This window comes from Bubalus kerabau, chromosome 9, assembly GCF_029407905.1.
Source record: "Bubalus kerabau isolate K-KA32 ecotype Philippines breed swamp buffalo chromosome 9, PCC_UOA_SB_1v2, whole genome shotgun sequence".
Lineage (NCBI taxonomy): Eukaryota > Metazoa > Chordata > Mammalia > Artiodactyla > Bovidae > Bubalus > Bubalus kerabau.
In genome coordinates this window covers 41,624,831-41,638,315 of record NC_073632.1, presented here as the reverse complement: position 1 = coordinate 41,638,315, position 13,485 = coordinate 41,624,831, and the positions used below count along the sequence as shown (strand labels likewise).

The 13,485-nt window shown below is 37.7% G+C and overlaps 1 protein-coding gene across 1 annotated transcript in view; it reads left to right on the top strand.

Annotated features, from left to right (window-relative positions):
- The window catches only part of RFX6 (regulatory factor X6), a 52,440-nt gene that overhangs the window by 14,578 nt on the left and 24,377 nt on the right, over positions 1–13,485 (top strand). Inside the window, exons 5-6 of the mRNA XM_055535101.1 lie at positions 4,337–4,414; positions 5,483–5,510. Coding sequence (XP_055391076.1) covers positions 4,337–4,414; positions 5,483–5,510 — 106 coding nt within the window. The remainder of the gene's footprint in view (positions 1–4,336; positions 4,415–5,482; positions 5,511–13,485) is intronic.

The following is a 13,485-nucleotide window of genomic DNA, read 5'->3' as shown; positions in this document are numbered from 1 at the left end:
GTTCCTGGTTGATTATCCAGGTCTGGGTTTTAATCATTGTGTTGACAGCTCACACGGTGGTCAGGATACAGTGTGCCAGCTAATATTTGCTGAACTCGTGGTTATCCCTTTGAGTTGTCTTACAAATGTTGTCTACCACGTGTGAAGGCAAGTAGTTTCTTCTCAGTTTACATGGCAAAACATTTCATCATGGTGTAATATGACTTACATGTTGAAAAAAGGATTATAGATGAGAAACAAGAAGATCAAATTATATAAAAGAATGAGTGCTGAGTGCTAAGTTGCTTCCATCATGTCTGATTCTTTGTGACCCTATGGACTGTAGCACGCCAGGTTCCCCATCCATGGGATTCTCTAAGCAAGAATACTAACTAGAGTGGGTTGCTATGCTCTTCTCCAGGGCATCTTCCCAACCCAGGGACTGAACCCATGTCTCTTAGTCTCCTGCATTGACAGGGGGATTTTTTTTACCACTAGCACCACCTGGAAGATCAATCAACTTTTAAAGCAATGCTTACTACATATTGCTTCAGACAGTGGCTACAATGATGTTTGTATTAATTCATTTTTAATTGGAGTATAATTGATTTACAATGCTGTGTTAGTGAAGTTATTTGAACTGTGGCATCTGCAGAGCAAAGAGCAAGCTTTGCAAAAGATCATGAAATTGCAGTTTATTTTCACTGTAATAGTTTCTCTTGTTCTCAGGCATCTCTTGCTTTATTTAACCCAATACAAAGTCATTTTCTTTTGGTATCTTAGTTCTAAAACCTAATAAAAGAAAAATAGTTATAATTATTTCAGACTTATGTTCACTAATCCTAATATGCTTGGCTGAATGTCATCTAAATATGTCCATGTGTTATGGTTTTTAGGTATTTACCTTATCATTTTCTATTACTATAGCTGCTTTTGGTAATGTCTTTATCTATGATTTAAATAGTTTTCTTCTTTTAGCTTCTAATTAGAGACAAATGAACTCAAAATTTTGGAGTTTGCTCAAGTTTCGTATTTCCTTCATTTCTCTCTTTGTCCCAATATACCATAGAGGTGCTTTTCCCTTATCTACCAGAGGGTTATTTTCTTACTGTAAAAATGGAGCTTATTCTCTTTAGGTTAATAGACTGCTTTCATTTTTCTTCCAAAACTGAAGGCTTGAACACTTATTCCAAGTCTGCTACACTCATAAAATATCTTCACTACCTTGATCAAATAGAACAGCTCTTTCTGAAGCATTTCTTAGTATAATTATGTAATTTTTTCATATTTAGAAACGCTTTCTTTTCCATCTCAAATGGCCCAGTGTCATTAGAGGCATCTTCTTTACCACTATACTGCCCTTGAAACCTAATGGGTGAGAAGCCATCTCTGGGACTCACACTTACAGAGGGCTCTGTTTCTGCCCTCTTTCAGCTGGTCTCCTCAGGAGACAAGGAATTCACAGCCCATATGGATGTGCCCACCTGGAGACCACATGCCCCTTCCAGCCCACATTTTAAGTCCATGGGGCCCAAGAACTCCAAACGGCCTCAGGCCTGCCTCCGGGGCCTATGTAGGCCTCTTCCTTCATCCATCCTCAAGAGACATAGACCTACTGGGTTGCTCGGGGGCAGCTGTTCAGGTGTGTGTGAGGGTGGAACTTGGATGTGGAGGCTGGAGTGGTCTCGAGCAGCCCCTCACAGTGAACAGAGGAGCGGAGGCTGGGGAGAGAAGTGAGGTGGGGATGGCTCTTCTCACACCACCATGTTTCCTCATGGAACTTCAGGAGGCCAGGCATTCTACATTCAGACGTACCTGCCAGATCATTATGGCAGTATGCTGTCACGACAGGAGGACAGGGACATTTTGTTTCACAGTGTGGTCACTCGATTTATATATTTTAAGTAATTAGGTATAAGGCCTGTGAGCCTCCATTTGTACTCTTGTCCTGAGACTTGAAAACATTTAGGGTTAGAGTTGCTCTGCCAAGTCCCTTCTTTATTATTGAGGTCAGCAAAGGGGCCTTGAAGCATAGATCCTCCATTGTCTTCTCCACTTCAAACTCAGATGGCAATGCTAAGAAGTGAATTTTTAAATATGATTACACTGAAGTCTACTGGAAGCCCCCTTATCCTTTTATTTCATTCCTTCCCTAATTTTAGATGAATGCAAATTGAAATGGTAGATAACCAAATATTTGATGGTGCTGCATGGTAGGCAGAGAAGGGAAGGGAAAGTGAAGGCAGAAATGAGCAGACTTTGGCCACCCTCACTAAATACCCACTGTCTGACTGGTGTTTGTGACCTGTGTGTAGCATTTGTACTTGAGTGTAAAGTAAGTCAGGATTCTGCAGTTGAGGAGAATGAGGAACAACTTGAGATTCCATGGAATGCTACATTTGCCTGTATCTCCAGTTCCATGGAGAAGGCGATGGCACCCCACTCCAGTACTTTTGCTTGGAAAATCCCTTGGATGGAGGACCCTGGTAGGCTGCAGTCCATGGGGTCGCTAAGAGTCAGACACAACTGAGCGACTTCACTTTCACTATTCACTTTCATGCATTGGAGAAGGAAATGGCAACTCACTCCAGTGTTCTTGCCTGGAGAATCCCAGGGATGGTGGAGCCTGGTGGGCTGCCGTCTATGGGTTCGCACAGAGTCAGACACGACTGAAGCGACTTAGCAGCAGCAGCAGCCGGTTCCATAGAGACGCTGATAACAAATTGTTTGTCACACTGTTACATTCCATGTTTCATATTTCCACTGATTCATCACATAGTTGTTTTCTCCCCACTGTTGCACAAAAACTTGAAGTGAAAATGACAGTGAATTGGGCTTTTCACTCCTGAGGAAAATAACTTTTAAAGGGTCATATGCTTTGTACATATTCTTATACATGACATCATTGTCTTCCCCACACAAAAAGTCACATTCTTCTCCATTCAATGAATGTACTACGAAGAGGACCCACTGTTTTCTGTTTCAGTTGACCACATTCAAATTGAACCAAGCAATTTGTAGATAGTTACACTGGATATACTTAGAGCCAGTGTCTACATTTACAAATTTAAGTGCCTACAGTTAAATGCCTGCAATTACAATTTTTTTTCTTTTCCTGGCTTTTGAAACCTAATTTTTTAGAGGTTTGAGGGGGATTGGCAGTAGATGATTTTCCTTCTTTTCAAGCTTAGAGCCAGAAATAGGATCATAAGTTGGGTTCATTTCAGTTCAGTTCAGTCACTCAGTCATGTCCGACTCTTTGCAACCCTATGAATCACAGCACGCCAGGCCCCATCACCAACTCCCGGAATTCACTCAAACTCATGTCCATCGAGTTGATGATGCCATCCAGCCATCTCATCCTCTGTCGTCCCCTTCTCCTCCTGCCCCCAATCCCTCCCAGCATCAGGGTCCTTTCCAATGAGTCAACTCTTCACATGAGGTGGCCAAAAGTACTGGAGTTTCAGCTTCAGCATCATTCCTTCCAATGAACACCCAGGACTGATCTCCTTTAGGATGAACTGGTTGGATCTCCTTGCAGACCAAGGGACTCTCAAGAGTCTTCTCCAACACCACAGTTCAAAAGCATCAATTCTTTGGTGCTCAGCCTTCTTCACAGTCCAACTCTCACATCCATACATGACCACAGGAAAAACCATAGCCTTGACTAGATGGACCTTTATTGGCAAAGTAATGTCTCTGCTTTTGAATATGCTATCTAGGTTGGTCATAACTTTCCTTCCAAGGAGTAAGAGTCTTGTAATAATCATGGCTGCAATCACCATCTGCAGTGATTTTGGAGCCCAAAAAAATAAAGTCTGACACTGTTTCCACTGTTTCCCCATCTATTTCCCATGAAGTGATGGGGCCAGATGCCATGATCTTCATTTTCTGAATGTTGAGCTTTAAGCCAACTTTTTCACTCTCCTCTTTCACTTTCATCAAGAGGCTTTTGAGTTCCTCTTCACTTTCTGCCATAAGGGTGGTGTCATCTGCATATCTGAGGTTATTGATATTTCTCCCGGCAATCTTGATTCCAGCTCGTGCTTCTTCCAGCCCAGCGTTTCTCATGATATACTCTGCATATAAGTTAAATAAGCAGGGTGACAATATACAGCCTTGACGTACTCCTTTTCCTATTTGGAACCAGTCTGTTGTTCCATGTCCAGTTCTAACTGTTGCTTCCTGATAGTTACTGTTAAAGAAGGATTAAACACATTAAGATGTTACTTGAAAAAAGTCAGGAGAGGAAGATGATGATCAAGGGACTGCAGTTCTTATCTGTGATTCACTTCAATTCTACTTTAGTTTTCCACTTCAAAAATCTATATTAACACAGAGCTGGTTCTTGTTCTAGGTATCATTATTATGGGATTGGCATCAAAGAGAGTAGTGCATATTACCACTCCGTTTATTCTGGAAAAGGCCTGACAAGGTAGAGTCCTGCTATCTTCAAGACAAGTTCTCTGAATGTCTTTAAATAATATATATCGAATAAAATGACTTGCTAATTTTGCTTATTGAAATGTTTTCCTTTAAGCATCAGACCTTAATTTTAACTTTGTATGGACACTTACAATGACTGGGCAATTTATATAATTTGCAGTCATTAATGAGAAATTAATGGTGAGCCAGGTGTCCCAGAGAGATGTAAAAGAGAAACCATGGAAGCAGAATTACTTTTAAATTAATATTTGCTTCTAAGGCTAAATTGATTTTCAAGCTAGATTCAATAAAATAAAGGCAGAAAATGTATTTTTTTCTATGTGATAACCTGCTTTAAAGATGCTTTGGCCAGTATCTTATGAGAATGAAAAGCTTATTCATCTCTAGTCACATATGCTCTGATGTACCAGCTTACTTTAGTATGATAAAGCTTCTGACCCCAGCTACTGAGTCTCTGTGAAGGAAAAAATACAAATGAATATAAAGAACATGTTGCTCTAATCTGCCATCAACTCTCAGGAGGATGTTATTGACAAGTAAGGTGGCATCAAATGAAACCAGTGATAATATACAATTATTATTTTTTAAAAATTAGAACTCCAAATGATTAAATCTGCATCTGAAATTTCTTTATGGTATGATTTACCAAGAACTGCTCTTAACTCTTAAAAGAATGATTCATTTTTAAAAGTAAGATATCTTGTGGAAAAGCAAATAACTTTAGTCACCTAAGTCATACTAAGATGAAACTCAGATACTATAGAGAACATAATGGCAGCTTATTAACCACTGCTTGCTGTAAAGTGAAAATACAGGCTAGAACACACAAATGCTTCATATTATGTGCCTTCATTGTCTCAATTCTTAACTGACTGCTCAATATCCTTTATTCTGCTTTCCCTTAGAGGCTTGGGTTCCTTTGAAAATCAAACACATTTCTCTAGATTTATTTCACTAGTCGTGGTGTAGTTACTACTTTTGTAGGTCCTCTGCATTTCCTTGATAACTATAACTGTATATGTATTTTTAATTACTGAAAAATGTTCTTATTTTTAAGGTTTTCTGGAAGCAAGCTGAAGAATGAGGTAAGAATTATTTTCATTTATATTATATATCGCTATAACATGTATTACAAGCTTAACAATAGGGTTATTCATCCTTATTAGCAAATATAGAAATAAATGTTATTTATTAAGAGTGCCTTGAATGGCTGAGCACTTCAGACAGAGTTAAATTAGATTTGGGGCAACTAACGATTCTTTACATGGACCTACTGAAACTCCAATTAACCTAGCAGGGGGAATTTTTCAATTATTCTCACCTAGTATTAGATACTAGAAAGAGTATTTTTTAAAAGACCACCATTGATCCAGAAATTTTTTATTTAAATTTTAAAAAGCCTAAAGCTGAGGATATGGAAAAAACTGGTGTTTGGAGTATATATACCTATTTAGACAAAACCTTTAATAGTTGTCAAGAACCCAAATGTTATGCCGTGATGTTTTACCGTGTATGTGTGTGATATTGCTGCTCTCTTCTGCACTGGGGCTGATGGCAGGGTGTGGCAGAGGTGGGAGGTAAGGAGAAAGGGCCCACCACACACACAGCACACACTTTCTCACCCAACACACACTTTCTCTGTAGACTCCCCTCCCCCTTCTCACTCCCAACCAAAGAACAGGTCAACAAACTGACTTTATCTAAATGACTTAAACTACCATTAGAGACTGCATGGCTAATTAGGCACATGATCAGGTCTTCATTATCCTCAAGTTAACTAATCATTAAAGGAGGTACCACAGAACCCTGGGCCCATGACAATGTGTTGTGTGGTCCATCTGGACCTGAGGTAAATTGTAACTCCATTAGTTTGGTGAAATGATGCAAACATATTAAGAAATAATATAAAAACCCCCAATCTTCTGAAATGGCCAATTTCTTCCCACAAGTGCTTTTAATACAGTTAATGGCTAATTACATAATAAAATCCTCCAGATTGCTTTTTTTATCAATGAAATAATAGCTCTTTATTAGATAAACAGTTGTGAAAGTGCAAAAATATTGACTTAGAAATACACTTCAGTTGACTGAAGTTTATGTCAATAGGGAGTTTAAATCATTTCTCTCAGGTGTTCCTTCTACTGTTATGAAGAGCTGGTGGTACCATCAGTCCATTAGCTGGTACAGCATGCAGGTGGCAAGCCTCGCTTTATCAAGTAAAAGAAAATTTTTTCTCATGTCTACTTCTTCTTCCTTGGAAGAGCACAATAAAAACTCGGGTATAGATTTTGTTAATAAAGTAAAAATAATTTTTCAATTAGCCTATACAGCCTATTTTTCTAAAGCTACCTGAAGCAATAATAGAGAATAATTATTGTGATTATTATATAAATGAGCACAGTTAAGGGCTGTTTAAAAGCTCAAAAATATTCTTTTTGTTGTTCAGTCACTAAGTCATGTCTGACTTTTTGTGACCCAATGGACTGCAGCATGCCAGACTTCCCTGTCCCTCACTATCTCCTGGTTGCTCAAACTCATGTTTATTGAGTCAGTGATGTCATCCAACTATCTCATCCTCTGTTGCCCCCTTCTCCTCTTGCCCTCAATCTTTCCCAGCATCAGGGTCTTTTCCAATGAGTCTAAATACTTTTTAAAAATTATAAGATACGTGTTTAACAAAGTTGAAATTTTTAAAAATTGTTTTGATTTGGAGTGACCAACCATCAGTTTGCTCAGGATGTGAGACTTTCAGTGCAAATCTTCATATCCTTCAGGTCATTTAAGCATTAAGAATGGTGAGGTAGGGAAAACAGGTAATAATATTGCCAATTTTACAGCTAAGGAAACTGAGATGTATTTGTTTTCTTACAAATTCAAAATAAAATTCTATTTTTTAAACCCATGGTTGAAATGTTAATTGATAGATATGTGGTATTATAGGTATGCGGGAACAAAATTGTGAATGGATAAGTTTGATCCTATATAGTGTAGCAGAAAAACGTACCTTGAGCAAGTAATCATAACTAATCATAAACAGTGTCTTGAGGGTTAACCTAGTATAAGTGATTAAGGACATTTCCCACAGGAAGTAACATTTAAAGATAGAACTGAGATAAGTAGGATTTTGGAGGAGGAGAAGAGTGGTCCAGACAGATGGAACATAGGTTAGGATTTCTCAGCCTTAGTACCACTGACATTTTAGGCCAGATAATTCTGTGTAGTGGGAGATGTCCTGTGCATTTGTAGGATATTTCAACATCACAGTCTCTGGTTTCTATCCATCAGATCCAATAGCTCTCCCTCCACCTCATTGTGAAAACCAAAAATGTCTCTGATGTTGTCAAATATTAAAAACCAGCAAACAGGAAGGCAAACAAAAGGAGCATCATGCTATAGATACATGGATAGTCTGGATAAGAAAATATCCAAATAAGGATAAAAGCCCAAAGGATGGAGAGAAATGACTGATTTTAGCCAGGAAGTACTGGAAGAGAAGCAGGTAGAAAGAATAGAAAGATGAAGGGCTCAGTTTAGAACTTGCTATATTTTTTGTTGTGTCCGACTTTTTGTGACCTCAAGGACTGTGGCCTGCCAGGTTCCTCTGTCCATAGAATTCTCCAGGCAAGAATACTGAAGTGGGTAGCCATTCCCTTCTCCAGGGGATCTTCCCGACCCAGGGAATGAACCCAAATCTCTTGCATTGCAAGCAGATTCTTTGCTGTCTGAGCCACCAGGGAAGCCACGAAGGAAAAGACCCTGATCCTGAGAAAGATTGAGGGTGAGAGGAGGAGAGGGTGACAGAGGATGAGATGGTTGTATAGCATCACCAACTCAACAAACATGAGTTTGAGCCAACTCTGAGAGATAGTGAAGAACAGGGAAGTCTGATTTGCTGTAGTCTGTGGGGTTGCAAAGAGCTAGACATGACTTAGTGGCTGAACAACAACAAATATTTGATGTGTTTATAAAATATCCAGTGTATACTTGAAGTGAGCAGTTGGATATATATGACTGGATGACAGGATTTAGGTATTTAGTTTGGTGGTGACTGAAGTCATGGTAAAGGGTAAACACATATAGGGAGAAAATAAATGAGAAGAAAAAAACATTATGAGAAAAGAGTTGTGAAAAGTGGGAAAGAAGAACAAGAGAGGAGAATCCAGAGAGGGAAGAGAAAGGAGAACATAGTGACACAGAAGCCAGGAGAAAAGAGTGCTTCTAAGGGAAGGGAACGCTTGCTGCTATCAAATGGGGCTAAAGGGTCATCAAGATACGGATTGGAAAAGGTCAATGGAATGAGTAAAGTACAGATAATAATTGCAGGGAGAGCATTTTCAGTGCTAGAGTTAGATTGATTTGTGGGAGAGCTAGGGTTTGATTGATTTGTGAAATGAGTGGACAGTGGAATTGAATGTAGAAAATTTAGGATAGGGGTGGGCTTGACCATTAGTTCAGAAGGAAGATTGAACTGTGGTTCTAATGTTGATAAAACATAGTCAGTAAAGAGTAGAGACTGAAGATGTGAAAGAGAATTGAGAGTACAGGGTCACTGAAGAGATGGGCAAGGAAGAGCTTTGGAGTGGAGGAAGTGGCCCTAGAGAGAAGGACATTTATTTCATTAAAACTGAAAAGAGGAATGGCTTAGTTCAGATGAAGTGGGTTTGTAGATTTTGTGGCAGGAAATTGAGATAGTTTGGTGGTTTTGGTTTCCTCTCTGAGGTATCAGCAGTCAGGTCATTTTCTGTGAGTGAAATCTTGGTAGGGGGTAGTAGAAGTCTGAAGAACTTTGAAGTCCCAGCTCTTCTCAGTCAGGATTTCCAGAGAGAATGTAGTCTCAATGCCCCCAAGGCATCCATTGTATGTAGGGAATGAGCACTTTTATGCATCTGGAATTGTACTAGCCAAGTGCTTTCCTTGGGAGAACTGAGAAAATGGTCATTCAAATTGTTTTCTACAGAACTTTTCTCACAGATTCCCGGTTGAGAGAGGTGGGAACAGTTTCTGGGGAAGACAGGAAAGGCAGAACATTATAAAATGTAAATTTCAAGAAACAGCAGAAATGCAAAATATTTGGGAGTAATCAAAAGAAAAGCCATCCCTGGTGGCTCACATGGTAAAAAATCTGCCTGCAAAGCAGGAGACCCAGGTTCAATCCCTGGGTTGGGAAGATCCTCTGAAAAGGGGAATGGCTACCCTGTGTCAATTCTTCCTTAAATTTAGACATTTAATACTCTATTTAAAAATTTGAGAGGGAGGTGGGAGGGGGATTCAGGATGGGGAACATGTGTACACCCATGGCGGATTCATGTTGATGCATATATGGCAAAACCAATACAATATTGTAAAGTAATTAGCCTCCAATTAAAAAATAAATTTATATTAAAAAAATTTGAATGAGCAGTTATTTTTGGAAATTAACTTGATCTAAAAGGATATATGGGGTTTCCCAGGTTGCTCAGTGGTTCCTGCCACTGAGCAAAGAATCCACCTGCCAATGCAGGAGACGCAAGGACACGCGGTCAATCTCTGGATGGGGAAGATTCCTGGCAGCAGGAAATGGCAAGTCACTGTAGTGTTCTTGCCTGGAAAATTCCATGGGCAACGGAGCCTGGCAGGCTACAGTCCATGCGGTCACAATGAGTATGACACGACTCAGTGACTGAGCATGCACGCCTGCACAAAGGGTGTATAGGAAGTAATAGTTGAGGGAAGTATAAAGAAGAATACTCAAAGGAGCCGTGTCTGGCAGATATCAAAATTATGACACTATTATACTAACTCAAATGTAGGTAGAACAAATCTACAGCAGAGATTAGATACCTGAAAAAAGGCCCAAGTGTATGTAATAATTTAGTGTGTAAGAAAGGACACATTATACCCAATGAAGGAAGAAGTATTTTTCAATGAATTGTAATAATTCCTTTATGGAAGAAGAGAGAGTACCAAATAAATAAATAAAATTCTTCAGGGCTTAATGTTAGAAAAATGGTCTATTTTGGAAAAAAAAATTCTAAAGTTTGTATCTGTATGATGTTCATATAAGTTATTAAATAAAAAATAATAATTAGAAGGAAATATATCTACCTCCTTTCTGAAGGGAGAATAACTTTTTAATCATGAAAACAATTTAAGAAATTTCAAAGGAAAAAAATGAAAACATGAAAAATGCTTTAAATCAAAGTATCATATACAAAATCTGAAGTCAAAAAAAGACAATGGGAAGATATTAGTCCATTGTCACATGCAAATATGACAATAGGATAATATCTCTACTACGTGAAGAAATACTAGCAATTTATTTAAAAAATAGGAGGACCTCAATAACAGTTTTTTAAAAAGACATGAATAGACAAAACACACGAGGAAGAAAAGGCCAATAAATGCATGAAAATGAACTACCAAATACATTTAAATTACATTTTAAATAATGAAATTGTCAAATATAAAAATTATTATTAAGCTGGTAAAAGTATGGTGAGATAAGGTCTTTCATATCCTGCTGGTGAAGACAGAACAAATTTTCTGGAAGATCATTGCAAGATCCATGTTCAAATCTTAGAAGTGTTCATACTCTTTCTCCCACTAATTTCACCTTTGTATGAATCTCACATAAAGAAATAATAGAAAATGCAAACAAAATATTATGTACAAAATTGTTATTGACTATGGTGTGAAACATATCTAAATGACTAATAATAAAAAATGGTCACATAATTTGTAAGACATTTACAGGACTGAATATCATATCATTTATTAAAGACTTTTAATGACATGGAGAAGTGTTAGAAAGTAAAACAGGATGCAAAAACAAATATGGCTTTAAAAATGTAAAATGTATAACATAAATCTGGATATATATCATATATAAGTGATAGAGGATTAATATCTACAAATACTATGCTATGCAGTATGGCAGCCACTAGCCACAAATGACTATTAATTACATAAAATATTCAGTTTCTTTGTCACATTATTTACATTTCAAGTGCTGGCTAGTGAATATTGTGTTTGAACAGTGCAGATAATAGAACATTTTCATCATCCCAGAAAGTTCTATCAGACGGCACCGTTTTAGAGTGTGTTCAACTCAATAATAAAAATTGAGCCACCAGAGAAGCCTGATAAAAAGACCACCCAATAGAAATACAGTAAAGTGTATGAACAGGCAAGTCACCAAGGTGAAAAAGAATGACACGCATAGTGTCGGTGCTCACGGTGCCTGTTCTGATCGACCAGGCTCTATAATGTGTGCGTGCGTGCGTGCTAAGTCGCTTCAGTCGTGTCTGACTCTGTGTGACCCCATGGACAGTAGCCCGCCAGGCTCCTCTGTCCATGGGATTCTCCAGGCAAGAATACTGGAGTGGGTTGCCATGCCCTTCCTCAGGGGATCTTCCTGACCCAAGGATCGAACCCGTGTCTCCTGCTGCTCCTGCATTGCAAGCAGAGTCTTTACCACTGAGCCACTGGGGAAACCCTCTATAATGTGTAGTCAATAAATATTTTGAATACCACCCTGCCAATAAATATATCTATTTTTAAATCAGGAAAATTAACATTAAAACCTTAATGGGTAATCATTTTACTATTACTGTACCAGCAGCAATTAAAACTATTAAAATATAGCCTTGTTAAGAATGGGAGCTAAGAAGCTTTTCTAAATGGTAGAAGGGGCAATACCTAATAAAACAGAAAGTTCACACACATTACGACTGCCTTCCTAGAGAAACCTTCACACTGTGCACAAAAAGGCATGTATGTGGATGTTCACTGCAGTATTGTTTATAATTTCAGAATACCAAAAAATAAAAATTCCATTATGATATAGTAGGAAAACAAAATTTTATATATTTAAGAAAATACTACACTGCTTTGGAAATGAGTGAACTATAGCCTTAAGAATCAAATTAGGTTCATCTTGAATACTTAAAGTGTGCAAAAAAGCTCATTGAATGTAGAAAAATACATACTATATGGTACCAGTTTTAAAGCAATAATATATGTTATTTAAAAACATTTACATATGAGGTAAATTTTTAAAGGTTTGTATAGTAATGATATAAACCAAATCCAGAACATTAATTATTCCTTATGAGGGGGATGGGAATGAAATTAGAGAGGGTGACAGAGGCCACGTTAGTATTTCAAATGTCTGATGTCTCAAGACGGTAAGTATGAGTCTTTATTATTTTTTATATATACCTTCTTTTAAGTTTTAAATGGCTCATAATATAAAAGTGAACAGAATCAATGGCAACAAAAGCAAAACAAAACATGGAGAGGAAATTAAGAGTCATTATCAACCAGCAGTATGAATTTTGATTGTTTAAAATGTTTTATTCATAAATATAGTGGTTCACATTTCAAAAATATCTTAGAGAAAGTCTCAGAACCCTTTACTTGCCAGGAATAAACAAATAAATGAAACCTAGTTTTAATACCTTACCCTGGTCGAAGAAAACTTTTCCTGTGAATCTTCCAGTGTGGGTACAATTTTGTTTTCAGTGGCTCTGGTAATGAAGTTGCCATTATTTCCTAGGGAATAGTCCCTTGATTTCATACATTTCAACCAGGAAGTTTCCCTGATAGCCTTCTCCTTAATATCAACCATTCATGACCAGTTTAACAACTTTGTACCAAGATAAATAGCAAATCCTCCCTCCTTGGTATATGCTTTTCAAATATTTGTAGACTGTTATCATGCTGTCTTTTAGTCATCACTTAACCAAACTGTGCAGCTTAAATCCTTTAATCTTTCCTCATAAATCAGACCCTCTTGCTTCTAATCATATTGTTTCTTTTCTGTAAGTTCCTTCTTGTTTTCTTTTGGACATAAGATTCCTAATCGTTCAAGAGTAGTGAAGTCATCAGTTGACAGAAAAAAAAAAAAAAAAAGAAACAGACCTCCTTAGCTGGTCTAAGATTTGCCTCCTCATTTAGTGCGATTAAAATAGAAAGCCTGCTAGTGGAGGTAAAATGAACATCTTTTAATTTTTCCCAGTTTATCAATCTCTCCTTTCTTTTTGTGTTATAGGTTCTAGACAGAATATTATCATTTGATTT